Source organism: Vidua chalybeata, chromosome 4 (genome assembly GCF_026979565.1).
Source record: "Vidua chalybeata isolate OUT-0048 chromosome 4, bVidCha1 merged haplotype, whole genome shotgun sequence".
Classification (NCBI taxonomy): domain Eukaryota; kingdom Metazoa; phylum Chordata; class Aves; order Passeriformes; family Viduidae; genus Vidua; species Vidua chalybeata.
In genome coordinates, this window is record NC_071533.1 from 38,766,619 (window position 1) to 38,793,064 (window position 26,446).

Below are 26,446 nucleotides of genomic sequence, written 5' to 3' on the forward strand. Positions count from 1 at the left end.
GTCAGGAAAACAACATTTTCTTCCATCAAGGCAGGGACATATTGGGAGAAGAAACAAGAAAATGACATCCAAAATCATTCTGTTGTGAGGTAAGAAGCTTGCCTTTTGCTAGCAACATGGAAAACAATGCCATGCCATGGGCACAGGAGTTTGATTGCTAGAGTTTGAAAGCTAGAGAGGTGTCATGGTGTGTAATGACAGATTTGTGTACCATGCTACCACTCTAATACCTAATTTGAGACTGCAGCTCCCAAATCTCAAAAGGTTAAGTGGCATGAAGGAATTTGACACAGCTTCCCCCACCTTCAATTTTTGGGGGAGGAGGTGGGAGGAAAGCAGTGGTTATACTCTTTCAGGTTGCATTGGATAGAAAAATAACATTTGGCACAAAAATCAAATGAAATATCAACCTGGAAAGCAAAAGTCTGCTTCAAACATTTGGGTAGTCACACTGTAAACCAAAAGACTACATTATTATTCTGAGGAGGCTAGTTTATACATAAACTCATAGCACAGCCATTAAATTCAGAGGATGTATATTTGCAGGTAAAAAAAGTTCTAACACCAATGATCCTATAGTACAAAACTAGAAACTCTATTAAAAATACTTGTTTTCTTATATGGAAGCTTCAATGACACAAGGAAAAAAAAGAGGAAATGGCACAATGCTTCATATTTACAACAATCTATTTTCATATTTACAACTATTATGAAAGAAAATATGATGCCCTAAAACCAGGCAAAAAAGAAAATGCTCTTTACATTACTGAAGGGAATATACCTTTGTCCAATGGGTAAAATTCACTGGCTTCAATCCAGCTCAGCTGGTCATTTTGGTCTAGTATGTAAAAACAGAACTGGTCTAGATAGATGAGCCAAATATGTAATGGGTGAAGGACTTTCTTAAAAGCAATCACTGAAAAGGAGCTATGAAACAGCCTTATGTGACAAGCATCAATTCAGTATTGCCTCTCAAATATTTTGTTTTTCTTTTCCCTCTCTAATTACAGAATTACAGAGAGGGAAAAAAAAAAAAAAAGCTGAATCTGGGAAACACCAATAAAACCAGATCCAGCCACCATTGCTTTCCAGAGCAACAGCACCTTGGAGAGCAAGTCACCCTTCCAGTAAACCAGGCAGAAAAAAAAATTATTCTTTGAGCAAGAGCTCAGCTTCATATATGCATATGATTTCCACTGAAACTGAAGGCAAACACTTAATCACTTGCCTAGAAAAAGGTTAAACCTACCCTGCCCTTACATATATCTAGCAAGATTAGAAGGGACATGTGAGCAGATTTCAGTATAATATAGAAACAGGAACAAACTTTAGAGACACTTAAGCAATCCCAAAACTGGGTTTCTCAAAAAAAACCAAACAACAACCAAATAAAAAAACCCACACCCAGAAAGTAGACCTGCACATTAAGATTTAAATCAGTTACTTAAGAATGTGAATTTTGAAGGAATTTCTTCAGTGAACAAGTTATTATACAAGCATAATTTTTGATACAGGAAACTCAGAACCTGATTATACCGTTTGACCTGACACTGAAATTCCTATATTTCAAAATAATTTTCTACTGAAGTGCATTGCAGGATTTGCAGTCTCAATATTTGAGATTGCCAGTGTTCAGGAAAAAAAAGAAAATGTAAATTGCGCAGGAAAGAACTCTTTAAATGAATACATTTAATATGTGATTCATTTCCCACTACAAATCAAAACACACTGCAGGTTTCACTAGCAGACGAGGAGTGAAGACAAAAGAGTACCAAATACACAAGGTGTTTTCACTCAAAACAGATCATATGAAAGAGAAGAAAAGGTAAGAGACTGAAGTACTTCTTGGTGATAAGTTCTGACCTTGAACACAGTGTACTCTGCCAGGATGAACTATATAGTGGAAATATTTTGAAGGCATATACTGAACCAATCTCAAAACGTTAGGACATACCAGAGTATATACACCACTCAGAAAGAATGAGAGGATTTTTTTTCTTCAACTTCAAAATACACAAAATTATTTGAGCTATCAAGACTGGTACACCACTGACCTAAACACCTGCCTTATTTCTTTAAATGAGCCTATCTTCCTTCACATTCCTAATGAAAGCTGTGCCTCCACCAGCTGACTGACACTCTGCAAGCTCTTTGTGATACAGTAACCCTTTCTGATGGTTTACTTTCAAAGAGTCACTACTATGTGTTTCATACTATGTGATCAGGATGTGAATTATACTTTAATAACAGAGAATATCTTTGAAATATTCTTGACAAGAACACAGCTCCAAAAACCTCTGATAAACACTACTATCTACTAGCAAGCCACACGTAAATGACAACTACCTTTAAAAAGCTAAGATTTGTACAAAGGAAAAAAGACATCACCTAATACCGCATTTCTCTTCTACAGTATGAGAAATATGTATGACATCAGTCCAGATTTTTCAAGGCATTAGGACTGGTGCATGCCATGGTCTCAAGTGACTATCTGAAAAATGCAGCTGAAGGGCTGGAAGGACTTGTTAATGCAATACACTCTTACATTACAAATAAGACAAGATGTGAAACAAAACCTTGAGAGGGAAATCTCCTTATTAGTATTTCTGTTTACATGAACCAGAGTCATGTACAAAGTCAAAGCACTGCATTGCATAGCTGAATCAAACACCAGCAACATAAACAGCGTGATATCAAGTGAGCAACAAGGCTGCTTTAAGAAACCAGGACGCTGCATCCTGAAGCTTACTGATTGTTGGGCTGAGGGGGACGCTAAAGCAGCAGATAAAGTTGATGCATTTGTTGTAAACTTTCCAGCATTCAAGCTTTATTTGTCCGAGTTTGATACTCCCCTCTGTGGGTGGAGAAGCTGAGGGACTGGCTGACGTCACCCAAAGAGTAGGGATAAAGTGCAGTGCCCAGAGCTTTGGAATGAGTAAAATTTCTTAGGAGGTATAAAAGGTCGGCTGCCCTGTCTGGCAGGTGCTCTGCTGACAGCAGCCTTCCTCCTATAGCTCAACTTCTCACACAGACCAAAGGAAAAAAGAACAGTAACAAGGAAAATCTGTCCACAATGCCACAAAATGTTGTTCTCCAAGGACCGTCACCCTGGGGATTCAGGCTCTCAGGAGGAATAGATTTTAACCAACCCTTAATCATAACCAGGGTATGTACTCTTTCCATTTCCTTTTTATTTATTCCATTAAATAGTTGCTGTAGATTTTTGGCTTTTATTTTCTGGAGTTCAGAGATGCAGACAAAGCTGTGAGTAGATAAAAAAGTAGCTGCTAGTTCTGAGGAAAGCCAGCTGAATACTAGGAGTTTTTACAAGTTTTGTGTGACATGTTTCTGTGATTGGTCTAAGAGACTTTAACTGCACTTCTACTTAGGTCTCAAAATTAAATTCAAGTGCCTTGGCAGCAGAAAAACTCTGGCATGATTTCCTAGGCTTTCAAAATTACATTTAAACTACTAAAAGCAAGACCTTGCTTTTATGCTTTCGACAACTAGCCTCTCTGATCACTGGAGGAAAAAACTGCTTGGCAGCAACTCCTCATGCCTGGGAGTTTGTGCTTTGCAGATTAATCTGACTCTTATTTAATTAAACCAAGTTCTGTTTATTGCCAGCAAAGGCAACAATAACTACTTTTACATACACCCAAAAGAGGGTGGGTTATTTGGTGGCTTTTGCCATATTTAGAAACTAAAAGTTTACCTTGCCCTCCCTCCCCTAATAAATGGCAAGAATTTGAGCCCTCATTCTTTTTCATGGATTTTGAGATATTAGCTGCAATATAAGAAACCAGTGACTCGATCAATGTAGCATACAACACACTGTCAGCTGCCCTGCACCTACAGATGTGGATCTGCTCAAAAGACAGGATATATATTTTGAGAATTTCTGTATTTTAAAAATTGTGATCAATGCACATCAGGCAGGAGAATTCATTCTCCTTATATTTCTGCTGCTTTTCAGGACCTTAGACACACCAAATATGTGTTCCATGAGCCTCCAAATTGCTATAGGGTTTTTTGTTTTGTTTTTCTTTTTTTTTTTAAGCCCTATACTCTAACTCACCATATACACTATGCCTGGTATTGAGTAAATGTCAAAAGCCTTGAAGGATGGATACCACTAGTGATGTCTTGCAATAAATATGCTTCCAACCAAGAATCAATAGATAGTTTAACAACCATCTTTTCACACATTAACTAGTAAAAATTAACTTAGTGATTCATTCCAGATTTATAAAAGCATTAAAAAATTATGTATTTTAAATAGAAGTAAATTTAAATGCTATTATTTGACTGAATGAAGTTACATAACAACTACTTATAGAATATAGCAAAGCCTTTAGAGAAAGAGGAGACAGAAACACTGAATTTAAAAGAAAATCTCTAGATGTTTTGGGGCCTTCATTGCCTTTTATGGGCCTCTAAAAGAAAAATAGTTTCCATTATCTCTAATGAAAAATATTTTAGCGGTGTCTGGTTTGTATTTTCTTTGTGTTTAGATTACGTGCAATGAAGTTTAAAACTGCAATAACAAAGGATGTTACTATAAATATAACTTTCTAAAGAATAAATTACTTTGCAGTTGACTCATACCTACCAAATGCCTCACAAGACATAAGCCATTGGTTTCTGGCATATTACAGAAATGCTCAAAATCACATTTCAAGTAGTACAATTAAAAAAAAAAAAATATATATATATGGGAAAAGAAGGTTACATTTGCTTAGCTCAGGCTTAAGAATATTAACAGTAAATTTGTTTAAAGTTAGTATTTTTGTTGCCACTGCATACATTTAGAAGAGTCCCTCAATAAGTATTCATGCAATACCCCTTAAGAAATAGAGAATATTTCAAAAGATTCACCAGACTTGCCTCTTGGGGTCTAGGTGTTCCTTTTGTAAAAGTTATCATAAGCAGCCCATTCACACTAGGTTTAACTGTCCTGACAAGAAAAACAAAACAATAAATAGAAAATATTTTTAAATATATTCTGAATAAAACAATTGGACAGGTGTTAAGATAGGCTGGCTATGTCCTTGTTCAACAAGAGACAGATTTTATCAGGACTTGTCAAGAGAGACAGACGACATAAGAGATCATTATCCACCTGTCTGAACAACAGATGTCACTTCAAAAGCTCATGTAAAAATTGTTCTGTTGTTTTGACTGTTTCAAGCAAATGCAAAAACTACAGACCATGATCACCGGGAGAGAGGAAGAACAGGAGGGGAGTAAAAATCAATATATTCAAATTCTATTATGGTCAGAAACAATACATTAACTATAAAGACTGAAAATATTAAAATCATTGGAACTTTGCATAGATGCAAATAAATTGCATTAATGAAACTGATTATAGGAACAATTGAAACTTGCACAATTTGGAGAGAATGGTAAAACATTATCAACTCTAGATTTAAGTTTTATTTTATTTTTATAGACCTTTACCAATCACAATGCAAGTGTTCATAGTAACTCAGTTTTATGTTTAACCACTCTACAGACATTCATAGTTCTCTTCAGAAAACACAGAACCTGAAATATTTATGATGGTGTAAAGTGATAAGCTTTCAAGTCTACTGTCAGATGCAGAGATGTTCTTCAGAGTTTCCTTTGAGACATTTGACCCTCATGTGGTTAAATAGTTAGTCTGTGACATCTGAATGAGCAACATATTTCTGTATTTATCCAAATCCAAGATACCCAGGATACAGGAGTAACAGGCATACCGTGCAGACATGGCCTGAAGAGCAAGGCAAAAATTTTCCCAAAGCAACACTAAAATCTACTTCATGAAGCCAGGGTGAGCAAGCAACAAACACTACAGTCACACCACAATTCTACGTGTTCAAAATACACAGTTAATGTGTCACTAATAAGAAACAGCACCACTTACATTATTGAGGTACCCACAATATCAAAATCATACCCATGGTATCTTGCACTGCACAACGTGATCCCTTCCTGTAAAATGTAGTCTGCAGGGCAGGTGGCTGCTCTGCGCTCCAGCAGGCCTGGGCATGCAGAGCTCAGCACCCCCATCAAGGTGTTAAGGCCCAAGAGACATCTCAGCAGCTTAGCAATGATCAATTCAGCCAAGGAATAGGAAATACAGACTCCTGTGCCTTTCCATGCTTGCTCCTACCAAATGACAGTAACCCCATTCAAACATCACTGCAGCTGCTGACAACTTACAAAAGCCAAGGGATTTAGCAGCAACATGGAGTAGGGCATGTTCTGCTAGCAGCACAGCTGCAGGAAGATGTACTGTGCTGGGCAGATACACTACTTTATAAGGCAGGATCACTATCTCAGGGCTTTGCTGCAGTATGTCACAGGTACAGCAGATGATTTGTTGTGACGTGTAAAACACATAAGCTGCAGAGTAACCTCCATAAGAGTTATACAAGTTACTCTTGAGAGGGAACCAAGAATGGTTGGTTTGCCCAGTTAGGTATTAAAGCATCAACAGTCACATTGGAACACGAGGAATTCTGCTGCAGTTTGTCATTGCAGATATATTCACAACATGTTAAGCCAAACCAGGAGCAATTCCATGTTGAAGGTAGAAGAATGATCAATACCTCCAACCGCTGTCTTATTATAGTGGTATAAAGTGGTCTCAGTGCTAATCATCTACACTTGCAGCTGTGGAAGTCTGAGAAGTAGACAATTTTAGTGATTTCAGACTTAGGATTTATAAACAACTTCCTCAATTCATATTCAGATTATTCAGGCACCTGAATACTTTGTTAAGCACACAATTCACTAGTCCATTCTTTTGAAGGCTGAGGGTGTAAAAGTCCGCAGCTGGCCACAAGCACCCCTTTGGAAAGTCTAACTGACTTGGTAATAACACGTGCATTCTAGTTTGCTACAGTGATATCAAAAAAAAAAAAAATGTTTACACACAGGAATGCAGAAAAAGAGCTCACAAAAGAATCTCTTTGATCATTCAGACTCACCTGATGGAGATGGAAAGAGAACTACTCCCCTTCACTGATGTTTGCCATTATTTCAAAACTAACACAGTGCAACTCATAGTAAAAAGAATTCCTATTTGGCTTTTATGTTGACAGTAGCGTCCCCTTCAGAGACAAGTCTGCCAGTTTCACCAAAGCTGAGGTTAGAACATGCTGGACTTATGCTAGGCAGCTTACTCTCTTCCTTTGCTGGAAAACTGTGAAACACCAGAGCTGAATAATGCCTCCACAGCATGTTTTGCAGTCAAGACAACACGTGCTTTCACTATAGCAGAAAATAGTAAGAAAAATTGTCTCCAATAGCTTTTTCATTTAATATATGCCACAGGTAAAAGAACTGCATTTGGAAATAAGACTATAGTGACTTTTTTTGCCTTCACACTGGGATTCATTTACTTACAAATAGGCAGCTAATGTTACTTTGCATGACCAAACTTGTCCCTTCTGCAGTTTGAGAGCTGAATTTCAGAAGTTTATGTGCTACATGCATCAATTTCATGTTGCTGTCTACGTAATCAAGAGTTGCCCAAAATGGCAATACACAAGTAAGGGACAGAAATCCCACTCAGTGACCTAATATCAATTTGTGTATGTGGTATGTGTAAGTGTTGTGGTGGCAGGAGAGGTTTGCAAATAGAGGCCTGTAATTCTAGAACAAGCTTCAGTAACATTTAAGGTTATGGCCTCTCTACGATAGTTATTTTAAAGCAATATTATGTTGCATTTCAATTAGTTTCACATCCATACAGAAGTTTGTCAACTTGACATAAAAAGAAAAAAGCAAGCATAGAAAGATAATCTTAGGGCTATTTCTGTGAATGCCCCAGATGGTGGTACATGTACATAAGGTATGAATTGCACCACACAGACCACCATGAAGGATCAGGGCCACTGTTACTTAAATGCCATGGGATTTAAACCTAAGTACTTTAAGGAGTTTAGCAGCACAATTTCTTACCAGTTCTTTTCTACTGCTGGTGTTGTTAAGGGGAAAACATAACTTTTTTTTCAAGTAAATTATATCTATAAAATGGCAGTAGAGAAAGATTATTTAAAGATGAGTTACAGACTTAACATTGAGTAATGGTGAGTAATTACAGAAATAAGAGTGGAAACTAATGCAGAAAGGTGAAGATAATTTCTTTCTAATTTGGAGTTATGATGAATAAAACATTCATATGGTTTCCTGACAACAGAACTACAGAGCCTTTGGCAAAATACCTCCCATATCCAACAGGAAATAGGAGACTGTGATGAAGTTTATTTTCTCTATGAATTTTTGGGCATGCATGGTGATTAAGCAGTTACATTTTGGTCTTTTCAGATTACACCTGGAAGCAAGGCTTCAGCTGCCAACCTGTGCCCTGGTGATGTTATTATAGCTATTGATGGTCTAGGCACAGAGAACATGACACATAATGATGCCCAGGAGAGAATTAAAGCAGCTACACATCAGCTTTGTTTGAAAATAGAGAGGTATGTGTACACATCTGCCTATTTCTGAAAGAAGATGCTACTCAATCAACAGTATAATTATTATATGGTCTAACTATTTAAAATAGTTTGAGGAAGTTCCCAAGATCCTTAAAATTACAAGCAACCAGACCTACCTCAAACTCCAGATCAAGCAAGACTCCACAGAACTCATCTTTGTAGGCACAAAAAGAACAGCTTCCCTCAGGTTATTCACACTGTAATCCTGCTGACTGCACAAGTCCTCTCTTTACTGTCAGTAAGCAGGCAGCTCTTCATGTTTTGGGGAAATAATAAAATCTTCATCTAGTGTCAGTTGTTCAGTGACCTCTCAGCTCTAACACTCCCTCAGCCACAGGTTTTATCACTGCCTCCTTCTCCCAACCACTCATAAAGCTGCCACTGCATCATCCCAGTTAGGGAAAACAACATCATGTCACGCTTTCGTAAGGGGTGACAAAGGAGTGAGTTTAAAGCCAATCAAACTCTTGGTCACAACATATTAAGCCTAATAAAGGATTCTCAAAGCAATGTTCAAAATAAAATTGACAAACACTGTCTTACATGAACTGCAGTAATCCAGAAACTTTTGTGTTCACTTCTCTCTACTAGAGCCAGGAAGAGAAACAATCTGCATCTTCACATCTCCAGCTGTTTGCTCAGCCTGTAATCAGAATCACTTGGCACACTCTTTCAGCTGTCTCCAAAACTAAGACAGGGCTGATTAACCTGAGGCTCTCAAGGAGGCACAGCTCTTTATTGTAGCTCACTACAATATTCCTTCTGAAATACAAAAGTGTTTCTTTTTTTTAAGGAGTGTTGTTGAATTACTAGACCACACACCATAGTTAGACATTCTTTCTGTTAATTCAATGTTCTGCTACAGATTGATATGCCATTTAACAACTATCTTGGGATGTCAGTTTCAAGATGTGATAAATGTATATAGAACAAGCAGCACCAGATTAATATTTAACATTACTACTATGCTACTTTAAAATTAGCAACCACATTTCACTTTGTCAATAAAAACAGAACTGTAACTGATATTTTCATGTTTGTTACTTCTGCCTACGTGACTGAAAGAATCATCTCCGCAACTTCAATTTCCCCTTGCAAATACTTTGCATACTTCGATTACACTTCAACATTGAAAAGCAGGCTTGACATGGACATTACGGTCTTTAAAAAAAAAGAAATTGATGTTTAGGATTATTACTAATATATTCATATAATTATTCAATTATTCATATAAAATATTCTGGGGACCCAACATTAATTCTAGCAACTATTAAAAAAAAAATGTGGTCAGCTCAGATCAGAAAGGCACTAATCTCCCTTTCCGTTTGCATTTGGTAACTATTAACAACCTATTTCCCACTGTTAATAGCATACATATTTTTTTAAAAAGTAAATACATTTTATATATATCAGTTACATATCAGTAACATATTTTTATGTCAAAACACTAAAAAAGCATAGAAAAAGCCTGCAGATTTACAAGCTGCATTATATTTTATGGGACATATACAACTCCATAATAATTCAAATTATTTAAATTCTGCCTTTCTTTCTTTCTAGGGCAGGAACTAAATTATGGTCCCCACAAGTTTCAGAAGATGGCAGAGCACATCCCTTCAAGATAAATTTGGAAGCTGAACCTCAGGTATGAACTCTGAAAAGTTACCTAACCATTTTCATTTGCCTTTTTAAACTCAAAAAAATCTCTCTTGTGATCATTAAAATTCTTTAACTAGAACTTCATCCATAATTGGCCAGTTTAAGCTCATATGAACCACCATCATTATGACATCCAAGAACACCATTTTATCTGACTCAATGTTTTTGATTTTTCAGCTGTAACCAAAACAAAACATTAAAAAGCTACAAAAAAATCTCATTTTCCTTTAAGAGTCTACATATCACCATAGTTTTATTATAGAAATAAAAGACGTCCTCTTATTCTGATACAGTTTGAGTTGCTTTAACTCTTTTAGAGATTCTTCATCATATGAGGAAGTCCTTCATTCAGGAATAAGTATCAAGTACCTAAGTGATGAACTCATTGGATCACAAAATTAATTTTGATGTAGTCAGTTCAGCAGAGAGATCTTTAAATGCTGGATCTCTTTACCTCCACACATTTTTATACTATGCCACAGAACTCAAGTTTACATATTCACACAAGACCCATATACAGGTCAATAAGCAAATCACTCACCACTTCTGACTAGGAAAGTCTTCATCACTGTATATGACTAAAGCAAATCCAATCAATCAACAGCCATCTCTCTTTTCAAACTCAAAAAAAGAAAAAGCTACTATGAGTCAAAGCCTTCATATTGCTAATAGCAAATTAGCTAGCTACTGCTTACAACTCATCCTTTACTTCTTTGTCATTCCTCTTTAACCTACATAAACATTTGTTGTTATCTCAAGAGCAGGGAGGGAAGAATGTTCTGCTGATCCTGGAAGACCTGGTTCAAAGCAAATATGTCAGTGTTTATTCTGTGATATACTAGGGGGAAAAAAAAGTAAGTCTAGATTCCATTTCAATGATCCCTGTGCAATAAATACTTCCACCAATTCTGTTTTCATGGAGATGCTCCCAAATATGAATACAGCACTTCAGTGTTACATTTCTCTCTCTTCTTTCTGACCTAAAACTTGCATTAAGTGAAACAGCGAACTCCATCAGAAACAATATAGCCTCTTCAACAGCAGAAATACTATAGTGAAGAAACAAAACTATTTTAAATGCATATTCTTGTGGAAGAGCTAGAATACACATTAGATGACTAGCAATGGAACAAATTCATTTAAAAAGCTATAGAGAAAACCATGCAGGCATGCATGACACAAGAGCAATCCCTCTGCATGAAAGCTGCATTCCTAAAAAGGACAGTTCCTTAAAAATAGATCACAAGATTTCACTAAGTGCTATTTGGCAGACTATTAAAAAGCAGCCTCCATTGGGCAATCAGAAAAACCATTTCTCCTAGATTAACAGCCAGCATTTTCATTTAGTATATCTCTTTTTAATTCCTAGGAAATTCAGGAGTACCGAGTATATTTCATAAATAGCAGGCATCCGAAAAGTAGCAATGCTTGCAAGCAAATATACTAAACCGTTCCTGGAATGTTTTACATTTTAGATTAAATTCTTCTATCTGAGTATCCATCACTCCCTGTGAAATTAAAAAAAACATACAGGCCATTTTTCTACAATTGTTGGAATTTAAAATTAAATTTTACAGCATATTTAATCACAACACAAGACGCAGCAGCATGTATACGTATAGAAAACAGTAAAAGTTTCTTGAATCTCAGGTGACAAATTTTTGCACAACTACAACCTGTGCTGTGCAAGTCTTATAAGAGTTTGCTGAATTCAAACAATAAATACTTGGCACTGAAGCCAAGATGAATGGAGAAAAATGCAAAAGCAGTAATGTACTTCTTCAAATATAAAACTCTTTTATCCAAAAGTATTGCATTCATTTACTGATGTGCAGAAGTGGAAAACCGCTGACTTCTATTTATATAATAACAAAAATTACTCAAAAGGTCATAGATCTTATAAATGTATCAGTTTTTTCCCTCTCATCAAATAGACATTTTAAAATTCACTAAGAATGTTAAGAGTAGTCAGGTATTTAAGATACATTAGGAGCCAACAAAATAACAACAACAAATGATAACTTACACAATCTTCTTAATAAGTACCTAATTCAAGTTTGTAAGCTAATAAGAGATACTTACAAATTAATGGAAACCCTATTTTGAATTGTTCAGCTATGTGGTCAAATATTTGGCCGAAGAATGCTTACTTTAGCCTCAATGAATGAAAATTATTCTACAGACGCATGGAGATAGCTATGTAAAACATGATAAACAATTACATACTGTGCCTACAAGGAACCTTCACACTGTAGCAAACTTCTGAATCAGCCTGAGAATCTCCCAAAAAACATCTGGAGACTGATACAGGCAATTGTCAGAGCACTGAGAAATTTCTCACTATTTTTAAATCTGGGAAGAGGAAACTGAGGCAACAATTCTAATCCACAGCAATAAGTGACTGACTGAGAGTCACTCTTGAAAGCTACACATTCCCACATAAAAAAACAGCCACCCTGATTTTGATAGCCTGGAACAACCTATAGTGTGATGGATAAATAATAGGAAATAGCAGACCACTTGAAGAATTATTAATACAATCACATTGTATTCTGAATAAAAGCAATTTAGAACATAAGGTTCTCAACAAATATAAGTGGAAAAAGAAAACAAAACCACCTAAATGGCAAATTGTATCACAAATTATTTTTAAAATGGTTTCTCCTATATTGTCAATGTAAAAGAATATGATGACTCATAAATGTTTTCTGTTATGATCCCTTTAACCTCATTGAAAATAATTTTGTATCCATTGCCAAAATTTCTTGAATGGTTTTTATTTGAACTTTTCTTTCTTACTTCTACCTTTGCCTTTGAACATTTTGTTCAGTCAGACTAGACTTGGCCATCAAGGAGATTATACATTCCTGGGAGATATATTATGCACGTAAAGAAGTATAAAAATCTAAAAAAAAACCCATAACCCATTGTTCTAAGAAGTAAGTTTATAGTCTATTACCATTTATAGTCAACTTTTGAAACAATATAATTGTGCTGGACTAGTTTTGAGGACCTACCTCTCTTTATAACAACATTCAAAGATAAAGATCTTAGTCACAGGATACCTCCAAAATGTACACATTTGTGTTCTGTCACAGCAATTACCCCAAGGAATGCCATCATATAGGCTGTGACAATGCATTTCTGCAGGCTTTTGGTGCTACATTATTTCTATTCCTGATACCTGTATCAATGCAAAAATGTAGCTAGCCCCGCAAAAAAATCAGTCAGTTGGGAAAAATAATTAATAAATTAAGTACTGTAATTTTCCAATATTCCTATTTTGAAATTTCAACAACTTCCAGTTCTCATTTAGCTTTTGAACTAAAAGAGGACTTTTCACATATTCAATGATACCAAATAAACACAAGAGCTGGACTATTTTTGCTGCTGTATGTTCTGTCACTGACATTTTAATCAATGAGTTATAAAGAAAGCGAATTTAAGTCTCACTAACTGCAAGTTGTTTCACAACTGTTACATTGTAAACATGCTGTTATGGTGCCACATCTTCTGTTCATTTCTCTATAAGAAATGAAATATGGGGATGAAATTACAATGTTCACAGTTGGTTTTGTTTGTTTTGTATCATACATGGATTTGAATCAATTTTAAATACATCAACATTAATATCTTTCATTAAGTAGCCATGATCCTAAACTATTAGATTATTTCCATTTACTAATACATTTTGTTAACTGCAACTCCATTCTGTCAGAGAGAAAGAAGGAATTGCAAGTAAAACCTTTGTGCTCATTTATCTGATTACTGCTTTCAGTAGCCTCTTAAAGTGCAATGCTGCTAAACATTTTCATTTAATAAAACTGCTTTCTACTGTTTGCATTTTCTGATTGCATATTCTATATATCCATGACTTTTCTTTAGTGTGATCCAAAATATATTTTGGAAACTGTTGTATAACAATTGTACTCAAAACCAGACCAAACCTGGAGAACTGTAAAATATTTATATGAAAATTGAAGTATTAATGACCTGTGCTATCTTAACATTGCAAGTTCAAATTTGTAAAGAAAAGACCAATTCAGGTTGTAGAAATGTATTTGTTAGAAACAAAAGCTTTTTATTCCATATGGATGGAAGTTCAAATGCTCTCACACCACTGTTTCCAAAGAGTGCAACATGCCATCAGGACAAGGTGATGGACTGCAGTCGTTAATGTTCTTTCTTCACACACTAGGGAAAAGGGGAAAGAACCCTCAGCAGATGACAACATTATTTTTTTTCAGAGTCTCTGTTTCTGAGACAGAGTGGACCTGAGCTGGAAGGGCCTCAAAGGACACTGTAATAAATATGCAGAATACAAATAAGTGAATTTTCATGCAGTCAAATGTCTTTATCATTCCTGGCCAACCACTACAGAAGGACATATTAAGATATCTGATAAACCATTAGAGATTTTATTTCCAGACCTTATCCTTTTGAATTCCACAAATTGAAGAAATTATCCTGGTGAATGACAAAAAAAGTGTGGCAGAATATGGGCACATAGGCAGAACAATTTCAAATTTTCCCATTTCTGGGTTTTACTTATTTATGATGAATTCACATTAAATTGTAGAGCAGTGCAAATTTTGATACACAGATATGCTTTAAAAATTAAATACATTCAGAAGAATGTCCTCAATCTGACGTATGGTCAAGATTTTATTTCAGTTAAAAGAAGCATTAAAAATTATGTGTTTTCTAGGTAAGACACTTACAATAAAATCATACTTTTGGAAGTCCTTCTATCACAATGTGATGAAAATGAAGAAGCTAGAGATTAGCACTAAAGCAAAGAAATTAAGATAAGCATACATGAAATGTTTTAAAAGAATAATGTAAACCATGTCAAATCTGATGACCAACATGAAAGGTCACTATAATATTCATCCCTCCCATTTCTTCTAAGACTTCTGATGTCCTGGAGGTGACAAATTAATGTGTATGGCTCGACTAATATATACAAAATTCATGGAAAAATATAATATGCTTGCACCAGTTAAAAAATAACAGAAGTGCAAAAGTAAAAATGCAGTCATTAACAATACTGGTGTTGTCAGATTTACTCATTGCTAGCTTTGGTGTGCATTGTAGCTCTGTGTGTTTTGTCTGCCTATCATGTACAGGAATTCAAGCCTATTGGTACAGCTCACAACAGAAGGGCCCAGCCTTTTGTTGCAGCAGCAAATATTGATGACAAAAGACAGGTAGTGAGCTCCTCCTATAATTCTCCAATTGGGCTCTATTCATCTGGCAATATTCAAGATGCGCTTCATGGACAACTGAGGGGTCTCATTCCCAACTCATCCCAAAAGTGAGTATTGGCATTTACTTGTGATACATCGTCATTTGTGGTATATCATTATCTGTTCTGTTTTCAATTTTAAAGTCCAGCTCTTGCTGTTTTTTTCTGAGACTCAGGAGATTATTCATTATATTATTAAAAAAAAAAAAAAGGGTGATCAAGGAAACAGTTTTTTCCAACACCAAGAATTATCCATTCAGCTTTCTAAGTAGCAATGCTGCAGGTAGCTAAAATTTACCCTCTGTTTTGGATTGCAACACTACCCTCCAACCTTCTGTCCTGTAAGTGCACTTTACTCTGAATGTTTCTGAACCCTACAGTGATTGTATTTTGCGCACCAGGAATGAACAAACTAAACATGGTTACTTCATGGTTAAAATTTGTAAGCATTGTTAGCTACATTTAAACTAGAAAGCATTATGACTGAATGAGATTTGTAGGCCAAAGAAAGGTATTCTATCTCTTTTTTCTTTACAGGATATCAACTACTTTGAACACAAGCATAATATTCGGCCCAAACCCTTCATAATCTCAGGCCGAAGCAGGTTATAAACTTTGAGTGCTGTGCTGGATTTGATGCATGATGTTATCTTTTAAATGGACAGATACTCACCATTGACATTAATTAAGCATTCTGATGCATTTGAAATTTACTTATAGTACTAGACAGCGTAATGCTAAAATTAAAAGCAAACAAACAAGAAGAATTAAATGGTTGACTTTCAGAGCTCAGGCTTGAAATTCAAATTTCTCTTTCCGAAAGAAAGTAGATCTACACTCCCATCTCAGTTATACTGATCAGAGTCTGAAGTAGCTTCAGCCATGATTCAGTTTACAGTGCAGCACCAGATATTGTACACTTACAGATCTTTGGCACTGTGAACTTCTTCAGACCAAATGTGGTGTAACTTGTTAACATGTTAAATAAAAGATAGCTACATAGTACATATGTATTACTTATTACATATAAATAAAAGATAGCCTACATATAAATAAAAGATAGCTAAAGATAGAGATTTATAAGCTAGGCCATTCAGAGATTTCAAAATTGCATTTTAGCCGACCTCTTTCCAGAGGGCAATCTAATGCTGAACTAAAAGTAGGAAAACTGATGCCACAGATTTGTAAAGTTCCAATGCAGAAAATCTTATATATTTATATCCACCACTTTCATGTAATAAACCTCCATCTTAACTGGTGATGAAATTCTTCTCTACTGTTTTCATTATTACAGAGGGGAAAAAACCAATGCAAACTCTGTGGCTAAAAAATACAAGGAAGCTCAAAAGGTCCTGAGGGATGAAATATATTGTGATGCGATCCTTTATCCTTTCTAGCAGTAGCAGTTTGTGGGATCACTAGGTACCACACAAAGCTGGCTTTGGGACCGCTTGGTACAATTTTACAAGTGCCTAGATTTGTGAAAAGTTGAGTATCAAAAGCCTAATCTCACAATTCAGAAATGAAAATGATGTAGTATTTTCCATGAAAATGTTGAAGGAAATGGCCTTTTACCAGAATATAAGATGAAGAAAATTAACTGCAAAAACTACCCCAATAGCAATGCAACAAGTTTAAGAACTTCGGTTGGGCAAGGTCTGTCCAGAATTCTAGCACTGGGAAGAGTCTGCACTTGCAAACTGCAGAATCTCTGACACAGGGTATTACATCTACAAAACCTTGGTTTGTCACAGTTTTTCATCAGTTGTACTTAATCCACTGCTAAACACAGCAAAAAAAACAAACCACACCTCAGCTCTAAATATCCCTTTAGAACAGAACAGCAGAGGCTAAAAAGGACTTAGACTAAAAGAAGACATGACTGTGGACTATGGGTTTGAGCTAATGGATTGGACATGGGACAGAATTTTGGACTTTACTCTGGTGAAACGAACTGGAAATTGTCTTTAATATATAATTATATGTTATTTATTTTTTACCTATAATTTATTCTGTTTTAATATTATTTTGGCTTCACGTAGTGAGAGTGAGAGTTGTGCTTTTTCTAGCCTTTTCCTGCTACATTCCATTTACTAACACTATTAGCACTGACAAAACTTATTCTACTGCAGGATATAATGGTGGTATTATTTCTTCTAAAAGAAAATACTGCAAATATGTATGTTGCCCTGTGTGAATTTTTTGGCTGGCTCATGCTTGGTGATGATGCACAACTGTGTTTGCATGGAGGCTTGCCTACATTTTGGGAATGCTTTTGTTTGATGTGTCTTTGATGAAAAAATGTATATTTCCCTTTAAAACTTAGAGAAAGTGGTCCTACACAAATTCTGCTTTGAATCAAAGGGAGAATTTGGGGTTTTCTACTCCACCCAAGAGTAGCTACTGGGCAGAGTTCTGTACTATCAAACTGGGAAATAGAGCATTGTCCCAGGTTTACACTGCTTGGAAAGAACTACCCACAACCCTGACATCAGGGTTGATAATATCATTTACTATCCCACAGAATATCACATAAATGGTAACCAATGGCTGTAGAAAAAGTTGGTTATGTGCTGTTAAAAAGCAACAGCAAAGAAATACCCCGTAACAAAGAAAGTCTCTGAGGTACTATGCAGACAGGATTGAAGTGTTCAAAATAGTGATACTGAAAAAGACTTCAGGTCAAATATTCATATTCTTTTGCTAATCTTTTTCCAGGTATGTTGAACTGGAGTACAGTTACTTCAGTCATGTCAAGCAACACTAATGTTTTTTAAAAGTGTGCCTCTTATTTTTTATATATAAATTATATGCAAAGTCTACTTCAAAAGCCGTAAGATTAATTCTCTAAATTAACCCATTGTTCTTGTGAAGGACCACTTTACATTCTACTGGAAACACTGTAATTTAGAAAAGCAAAAGTAAGCCTGGGTGTTTGAGTAACTTTTCTTCTTTGTATTGATCAACAAATACTTTTTTTAAAAAATTGTTAAACTAGTTTTAAAATATTCATAAATATCTTACTCTAGAATTTAAGTAAATATGGGAAATGTCACATTCATTATTTTATACTACTTCAGAGTAGTTTTTCAGCAGTGTAGTCAGATGATTGTGAGGTACAGAACTGGAATGATGTGTCTAGGATTCTTCCACTGCTGCAGGTGTTTATTCTGTCTCTGACATGAACAATTTACATAAACTGCCTGCTACCCTTTTTATAGATTATAAGAATTACTCACTTAGAACAAATAATTCTAGGGAGGCTTAATTATTCCTCAATAAAACCTAGCATTAAAAATGTAAAATAAAGTTATATACTGAATTATTTCATCTATCAAAGGATTTTTACGATCTTTAAAGAAAATGCATGCCAGAATTTTAAGGACTGCTTTATAGCTGGCCTTGATACTTTTTATAGGAAAACTATCATCAATGACTACACATACTTTTGCTTTTCTCTACTTTCTGTACTTTTGCTTTTTGGAGCTTGTTCCATTTATGCTTTTCAGCACTGTTAACATCACGGTACCCCTGTCCTTTTGTCTTCGCTCTCTGTAATCCCACGCTCACTGCACCCTTTCCTGCACTCTGGCCATGAACACAGTGGATGCAGCACTCCTTCGGGGCTGGACTGTGGCAGTGGGCGCAGCACCCCCTCTTCAATTAGCACGGTCAGCTCCATCTGCCCCACCGAGCTGAAAGCAGTGTCTAAGATGGCCCCTAATGTTCCCCTGGAAATGGAGCTTCCTGGTGTCAAGATTGTACACGCTCAGTTTAACACACCTATGCAGTTGTACTCAGATGACAATATCATGGAAACACTGCAAGGCCAAGTTTCTACAGCTCTGGGGGAAACACCTGTCATAAGGTAATTAGAGCGGCATCTGTAATATTTATGAATACAAAAATTTAAAGTACATCAAAGAATAGTATCACACTGTTTCTATGAAAAAGAGGGAAAAGGTTAGAGAGAAACCAAGTAATTTAAAACCATTAAATATTTTCACTAAAATACTAGTCATTTCTGGTATTTGACCCAAAGTATTAAAGGAGTCCTTCAGAATGTACAAATAAATATTTCATAAGTAATAATCTTAGAATTGCAGCTAATAAATAAAAAACTATGATACTGCCTGGACTGACCACTCCAAGACTCTGATTCCCTCCAAAATATAAAACTTTTTAATAAACTACTATATTTATCTAATAATTATTTCATAATATTGTCTTATTAATAATTCATAAAATAATAATAAATAAAATTTATATCCACTGTTGAAATTCAGGTTACGAAGATTAGGAAATATTATGGATGATTACAGTGTTCTAGATACTTAACTCCCATTCTAGACAACTCATTCAGTACAACTAGATCTTGTACAAAAAGAGACAGAATTTACTGTAGGCCTACAAATCCATGTCTGACTTATGAATTTATTCAGTGCACAACTAAAGTCAGGTAGGAACCTTACGTATATGGATAACAATTATGATTATACAATAAGAAGTTTTAAAGCACTATTCATTTTTTTAGGAGACAATTCACCATTTAGGTTGCTTTATCTTTACCTTTGCATAATAGTAACCTATTTTCCTGTTTTACAACAGTACTTAAGTTAATTCATAATATGTATGGTGTAGACTAAAGCTAATTACTAATATTTTAAATAAGCAATAATCACTGGCACCAATGAGCCTTCTTCAGCACCTTGCAGAATTTGGCTGCTGCTAACAAAAATCTATGTTTCTATAAAAGTATTTAGGTTCATCCTATCTAATGAAAACTGTAGTTCAAGAAGTTACTCTATTGCTGGAATATTTATGTTGAATCAGAACAATCAGAGAACAATAAAAGAAAAATTTGCTGCTTCATTATTGTGAAATAATGGATTAAGCTCAAAGTAATCAGATTTCACACTTCCTGTGACATCACCTACCCTCTCTATGCAGGTTTGAAATGGCTCTTGCTGTGGGATGGTTTTCACTATGTATGCATTAAGAAATGTAAGACGACACATCTGTGTCTGGGGTTTTTCTCTTCTTTATGTAATTGCATTATCACTTGCTTTATAAATATTTTAGTAAAGATGAGAGAATTCAGGGGGTTAATTAAACATTGCCAAGAATTGTAAAAACTACACTACTTCTATTCATTAAAAGCTTCTGACAAGAGAAACTGGTAGATTTTTCACCAGCTTAAAGATGTCTCAAAGAAATCTACTGATTGATGAAGATCAAAAAATTCATATAAGCAACAGGGATCACTGTCCAACTGCTGCTGCTCTTACTGGGCCATTTGGCAGCTTGGATGCTACCCTGGGAAACCAAACCATTTAAAGCAAAACCCAGTCTAATTCTTTGTGGACAGTAGGAAGCCAGTTGCAATAGGAAATTTAAACTGGACATTTGTGTGTGTAACTGTAAGATAACAGACTTCATCAGAGTAAATTTGGATGCTTCTGTTTACCCCCATCAAGTGTATGAAATTTACAAATGCTACATATTCAGTCTAATTCCTGTCAGTGCATAGAGTCCTCTACTCTTCCTCTTGACTACTTAGGATGCCACTTATCATGAACAATTTAAAATATTCCGCAAAGTTTAAAATGCCATGAAATATTCTCAGTAAAGTCTTTGTCTCACAGGTCATTTGAGATCCAACCATCAACTGCTGTTTGGACAATAAATTACTTTATATTTTTATCATAACATTGCCATTGCAAAAGAAAGCCTTGTCTTATTTTTATTAAATTAAGAAATAGAACTTCCATTTTTCAGTATTCACCTTACAGTGTTTCTTATTTTGCAATACTTATTTCACTCCTTTTTGTAATCTCTGTATGTTTAATAAATAACAATTCTCTTAGCCAACTAATCGCTATATTACCTAGTGATTGAGCTAACTTAGAAGTCATGCTCTCCCAAAAGATTTGACTGGTTAGGTTTTGGCTGACCTTATGTAAAGGCATGAGCTGTGATTTTAACAACATTCTTGAGGGCAGCTGCTGCAAAAAGGGGACTTCTGGATACCATAGCAGAAAGCACCTGGTAATACAGCAGATGATTACTGGAATTAAACTATTTTGAGATTAAATGGCCTTTTCTCAAATGCCAGTAGAGCCAAAACAGTAATTATGGAAATATGTAAATGAGTTTCTAGATTTATTTTTGTAACAGTTGCACTGATTGATTTAAGCTTTTTCATTACTTTTTAGATCAAAAAGGCTATATAAAGCAATGCTGCCTGGAAGGAAGTTTCTCAATAGTCATAGGAACACATCTTTATGTTTGTTTCCTGAATCATACTCTATGCCTGGTAGAGATATTGCTTTAGAGTTATGTTTGATAAACTGTTTTTATCTGCTCTTCCTTCTTTAATACAGTGACCCATCTCCCAACTCAGTGTCTCAGTCTGACGTGTACAAGATGCTGCACGCCAACCAGGAGGAGCCCAGTCAGCCGCGCCAGTCTGGCTCCTTTAAGGTGCTCCAGAATTTAGTCTCCGAGGAAGGTGGTTAATAACAATATATTCTACCTGTTCAAATAATTTTAAAATGTTTGTGGGAAGGGGGAATTCATGAAGAAAATAAGAAAGATTAGAGATACAAGAATTTCTGAAAGTCCAAATCATTCCTAATATAGCTACCACACCAGTCTCCTGCCATTTCCCTTCCTCGCTTGTATAGCAAGCAGTCTTCTCTGTGAATACAATGCAGATGCTGATCACGTTTTCCAGAATCTCCTCTCAGATTTTAAGATCTTTAATATCCAAAGATGACTTTTACTGAACAATAAAGTTTTGTCTGTGAGAATTTTTGGGACAAGCTGCTTATACTCATGACACCCTCTTCCACATCCAGGAAAAGAAGAATTTGAACAAACTCCTGAAATCCCCTTAAAACCTATTTCCTCTTCATTCTAAATAAAAATTGAAGAAGACAATATAATTTATAGTCATATTTCCTTCAAATTAAGAAGTTTTGAAAAGAAAATTATTTAAGGCTGCAAGGTTGTTATATTTACAGTAAGCATAAAGAGCAAAATACAACCAAAATTAACCTAAAAGGTAATATTTTAAATTTTAATGTTTATATATCAATATTTACTAGAGAAGGAATAAAGACATCTAATTGTCTACATATATATCATTGTGGGATTTTACTTAGCATTTTCTTGTATTTTGCTATTATTTTGTTTTCATATCATGTTACTAATCTTTCCAAATTGTTATATGGTTAGTTATATAAATAAGAAGCTTTCTGACAATAGGTATTGATCCTCCTCCCTCTCTGCTATATCCAAGACCTATTCTCAGAGAATTAGGTGTTGTCCATGAGGCAGAGAGCACTGCATATGCAATCTTTTTTGTACTTGCTTTTGGCTACAGCTTACACAATATTTCTCCTGATTCCAAAGAGGTGGAATCTGACCTACTAAACTTTTCTAGTGACACTGCATTGTTTGTTCATGTAACTGAAAGCCTGTAAATACATCCAGAAGTGTATGTACAGTACAGAAAGTACAGAAAAGTGCAGAAAAGTACTTAACTGCATCAGATACTTTTATATTAGCCTGTACATAACAGGATTGTTTTGTTTTTCAGATGGGCGCCCTGTGGGAACAAGAAGTGTGAAAGCACCTGTAACAAAGATACCTACTGCCATGCCTGGTGTCCAGAAAGTGCCGCTGTGTGACAAATGTGGGAGTGGGATTCTGTAAGTTGTTTCTTTTTAGTTGTAGAAATCCCCAGCTCAAGCACACGTCATCCTCAAACACCACTGCAAACTACAGAAGTGTGTTCCAATAATAATAGTGTGTTCTGAGAGAACAGAGATATAAGAATATATTGTTCTAAATGTCAAATTATAACCTGTACCTTCAACAATTTCAATACAGATTATTTAAGTTTTGACAAAGTACCACTGAGGTTTTAATCGAAATTTCTCAGGACCTTTTGCAAGTCAACTATTAAAAAAACACATAATGAAACCAGCAGTTACCCATGCTGTGCTGTGTGTCAGGCTGTGACTTCTCAAAAATTTCTTGTTAATGCAAAGTATCCTTGTCCCAACCCAGTGGGAGTATCCAGAAAGCCTGTGGGCCTGTTTTAAAACTATCAGATTTCTACCTGGTTGACATCACTAATTTCAGCAAAGAACACAAACAATGATGAACTGAGAAAACACAGACATGAAGAAAAACCAAAGTGGTTTTGAAAGTAACTTTGTCAACCTTTTAATAGGTTAGGTTGTGGTTTCTGTCTTGTAACCAAACCAACATGTTTCTTCAAACTCTTCATTATCCAGTGCTCGTGAACTATGTGATCAACTCTACAGCATTTTATGTCACCTACTCAAACTCAGCATCCAACCTTAAATGATACAGTAGTTTCTAAAACCACAAGCTGAACAACTCTAAAGCCTTAAAATAAATACCTAGAACATACCTTGTATCATAGAATCATAGAATGGTTTGAGTTGGGAGGAACATTAAAGATCATCTAGTTCCAACTCCCCTGCCATGGGCAGAGACACCTTCTAATAGACCGGGTTGCTGCGCTTTCTTTTCTCATTTTAAATTCATATGAATTGATAGGGCTTTTTCTTTTCATTGTTTCCATATAGAGGGACAGTGGTGAAGGCACGTGATAAATACCGGCATCCAGAATGCTTCGTGTGCTCTGACTGCGATCTCAACCTGAAACAAAAAGGCTACTTCTTTGTGGAGGGCCAGCTGTACTGTGAAGCTCACGCCCGCGCCCGCATGAGGCCACCAGAGGGATACGAAACAGTTACGGTTTACCCAAAATGCTAGTCTTAGGTTAGCACACAAATGTATGCATGCACACCAAAAGCCGTTACCAGCTTAGAACTGCAGTACAAGTGTCAGGATTTCTGCCTAAATCCAAAGTAGCAGCTTTTACACCTTTCCCTGGGGGATTCTGAGAGAGGCAAAGTCCTTGTTAGCCAGCAATAGTATATTATACCAGCAAAATTCTGCTAAAATATTGGTTTTGAAACTGTCAATATAAGTCAAGGAAGTATAAACTGAAAAAGCTCTCCTAGAACACAAAAAGTGAAACAGCTGAGGTATTACATGAATGCTACAGCATTATGTACACACACATATATATATATATATCTTATATACATAAGAACTGTAAGCAAGACATTTTTGAACATAAATCAAGTATTTGTGCAAACACCAACACCATCAAAGTCTTACAGGCTGGGCCGCTATAAATGTAGAAACGTGACAGATTAGAAAAGCAGCTATTTTACATGTTTAGTACAAACAAGCAGTTGTTCATGTCTGTTATTGAACTATCATTAATGTATGCCCCAAACATGTTTTGCTTACTTTGCTCTGAATTTGGGGTTATATTGCCTTAATTTTCTGATGCAGCAACTGTGATAAATAATATATGTCAAGTCACACAATAAAATGGTTAGTATAATAAAGACTGGTTAGTATGAAGAAAAGCAAAAGTTCTACGTTGTCTTAATGATTTTGAAATTATATCAACTTTCACATCACTTTGCAGGAAACTGTTCTAAGGCATGGACAAACATAAATTGGTTGTTTTTGACAAAGAACCTCACACTCTAATAGGAATTCATTGTGAATTGAGAATGAAAATAAATTTTAAAACTTTTCTGCAGAAAATTATACTGGATTTTTGTATCTCCATCTTTTAAATTGCATAATAGAACAATGGGAAAATCACAATATCTTTATTGCTGCTAAATTAAAGCTTGGACAACTTTAAAAATAAATGTTAATTAAAATATGCAAAGGTGAGGTCTTTTATTAAAAAGTTTGGTGAAGTCCTAAGGAATAAAAAAACCAAAAAGCTGAAAGAATATGGGTTTTTAATCAATTTCTGAAACTTGTCAAGGACTACATTGTTTTCTGGTAGGTGCCAGCTAGATAAACACACGTAAAGGGAAAACCATACTTAGCACTTTTAGAAAACATCAAACCAAGTAATAAGTTCTTTATTGGGGTATTTTGAACCTGGTCTAAAGTAGGAAAATCTACAAAATTTTATATAAAGTCCACAAGACTAGCAAAAAATTAACAACCCAGAGAAAAACAATCTTATGTACTTTTCCCATTCTGTAATGTAATAAGACTGTAATACAAGTAGAATATGGAATCAAAATATACATACTTTAAATTTATTTTAAAAATTCACAAGCCCTAAAGATTTAAATACAATGTCCACACATTCAAAAACTTTCCAAAATGTCTTAAAGTATTTTTTCAGAATTCAAAAGTTTTAAAAATGTGTGTGTCACTGCATTTATTACTTACATTTCCATATCAAAAGCAGAGATTAAAAAAAAATGTGTTGCACCCTTTTCAAGGTTAGTTCCTGAATTATTTTTGGGCACAAAACATAATTCTGCTCCTCAGATATCATGGAGGAAATGTGTAGTATTAATATTTTTCCATTGATAAAGCTCATAAATCTGAAAATCCTTTTGAAAATAAGAGTGTGCATAATGTCTATTTTTACAAACTTAAAATGTCATGGGTGTTTTCAAATGTTTGTATAATTTTTATGTCTTTGTGGAGTAACTAAAAGTAAAAATAAATCTACTATATATGATACATATTCTGTGTTTCTTTTCATCTGGTATGGAAAATGAGGAAATGTTAGTGTCAAGTGACCTGACTACAACAGAGGTTTGGATTTCAGTCTGAGAGAGCAGTGTGCTTTGGATGATCAGATGCCTGGCAAGTATGAAATACAATTTTTCTATTAAGCATTTGAGTACACATACAGGGTTTTCTAAAACAGAATGAGATGATGTGCTTTCCAAACTAAAGACTCAAACTCCTCTCTTTAACACACCAAACATACCAACTGTAAATGTGGGGAAACTCTTGGAAATGCAGATACAAGAAGTCATAGAACGTGTCTTGATGCTAAAATTCTGGGCTAAATTCAGTTGTATTGCATCATCACATAGTGCTATTTGGGGAGGTATGAAGTAGGATGTGATAGAATCAGAAAATAAGCTTTGATAGAATCAGAAAA

At 35.2% G+C, this 26,446-nt stretch overlaps 1 protein-coding gene across 3 annotated transcripts; it reads left to right on the top strand.

The window, feature by feature from the left end:
* Window positions 1-26,009, top strand: PDLIM3 (PDZ and LIM domain 3). 3 transcript variants are annotated; one of them, XM_053941754.1, is made up of 8 exons: window positions 1-89; window positions 8,323-8,474; window positions 10,053-10,137; window positions 15,937-16,004; window positions 19,004-19,267; window positions 21,783-21,910; window positions 23,003-23,114; window positions 24,024-26,009. In XM_053941754.1, exons 2-8 carry the CDS (start codon window positions 8,407-8,409, stop codon window positions 24,211-24,213), a joined length of 915 nt encoding a protein of 304 aa, XP_053797729.1. In that variant the 5' UTR covers window positions 1-89; window positions 8,323-8,406; the 3' UTR covers window positions 24,214-26,009. The 3 variants fall into 3 exon arrangements, with proteins under 3 accessions (XP_053797729.1, XP_053797727.1, XP_053797728.1); XM_053941752.1 differs by lacking the exon at window positions 1-89 and adding an exon at window positions 2,985-3,166; XM_053941753.1 differs by lacking the exons at window positions 1-89; window positions 15,937-16,004; window positions 19,004-19,267 and adding exons at window positions 2,987-3,166; window positions 15,281-15,468.
* The last annotated feature ends 437 nt before the right edge of the window (window positions 26,010-26,446 follow it).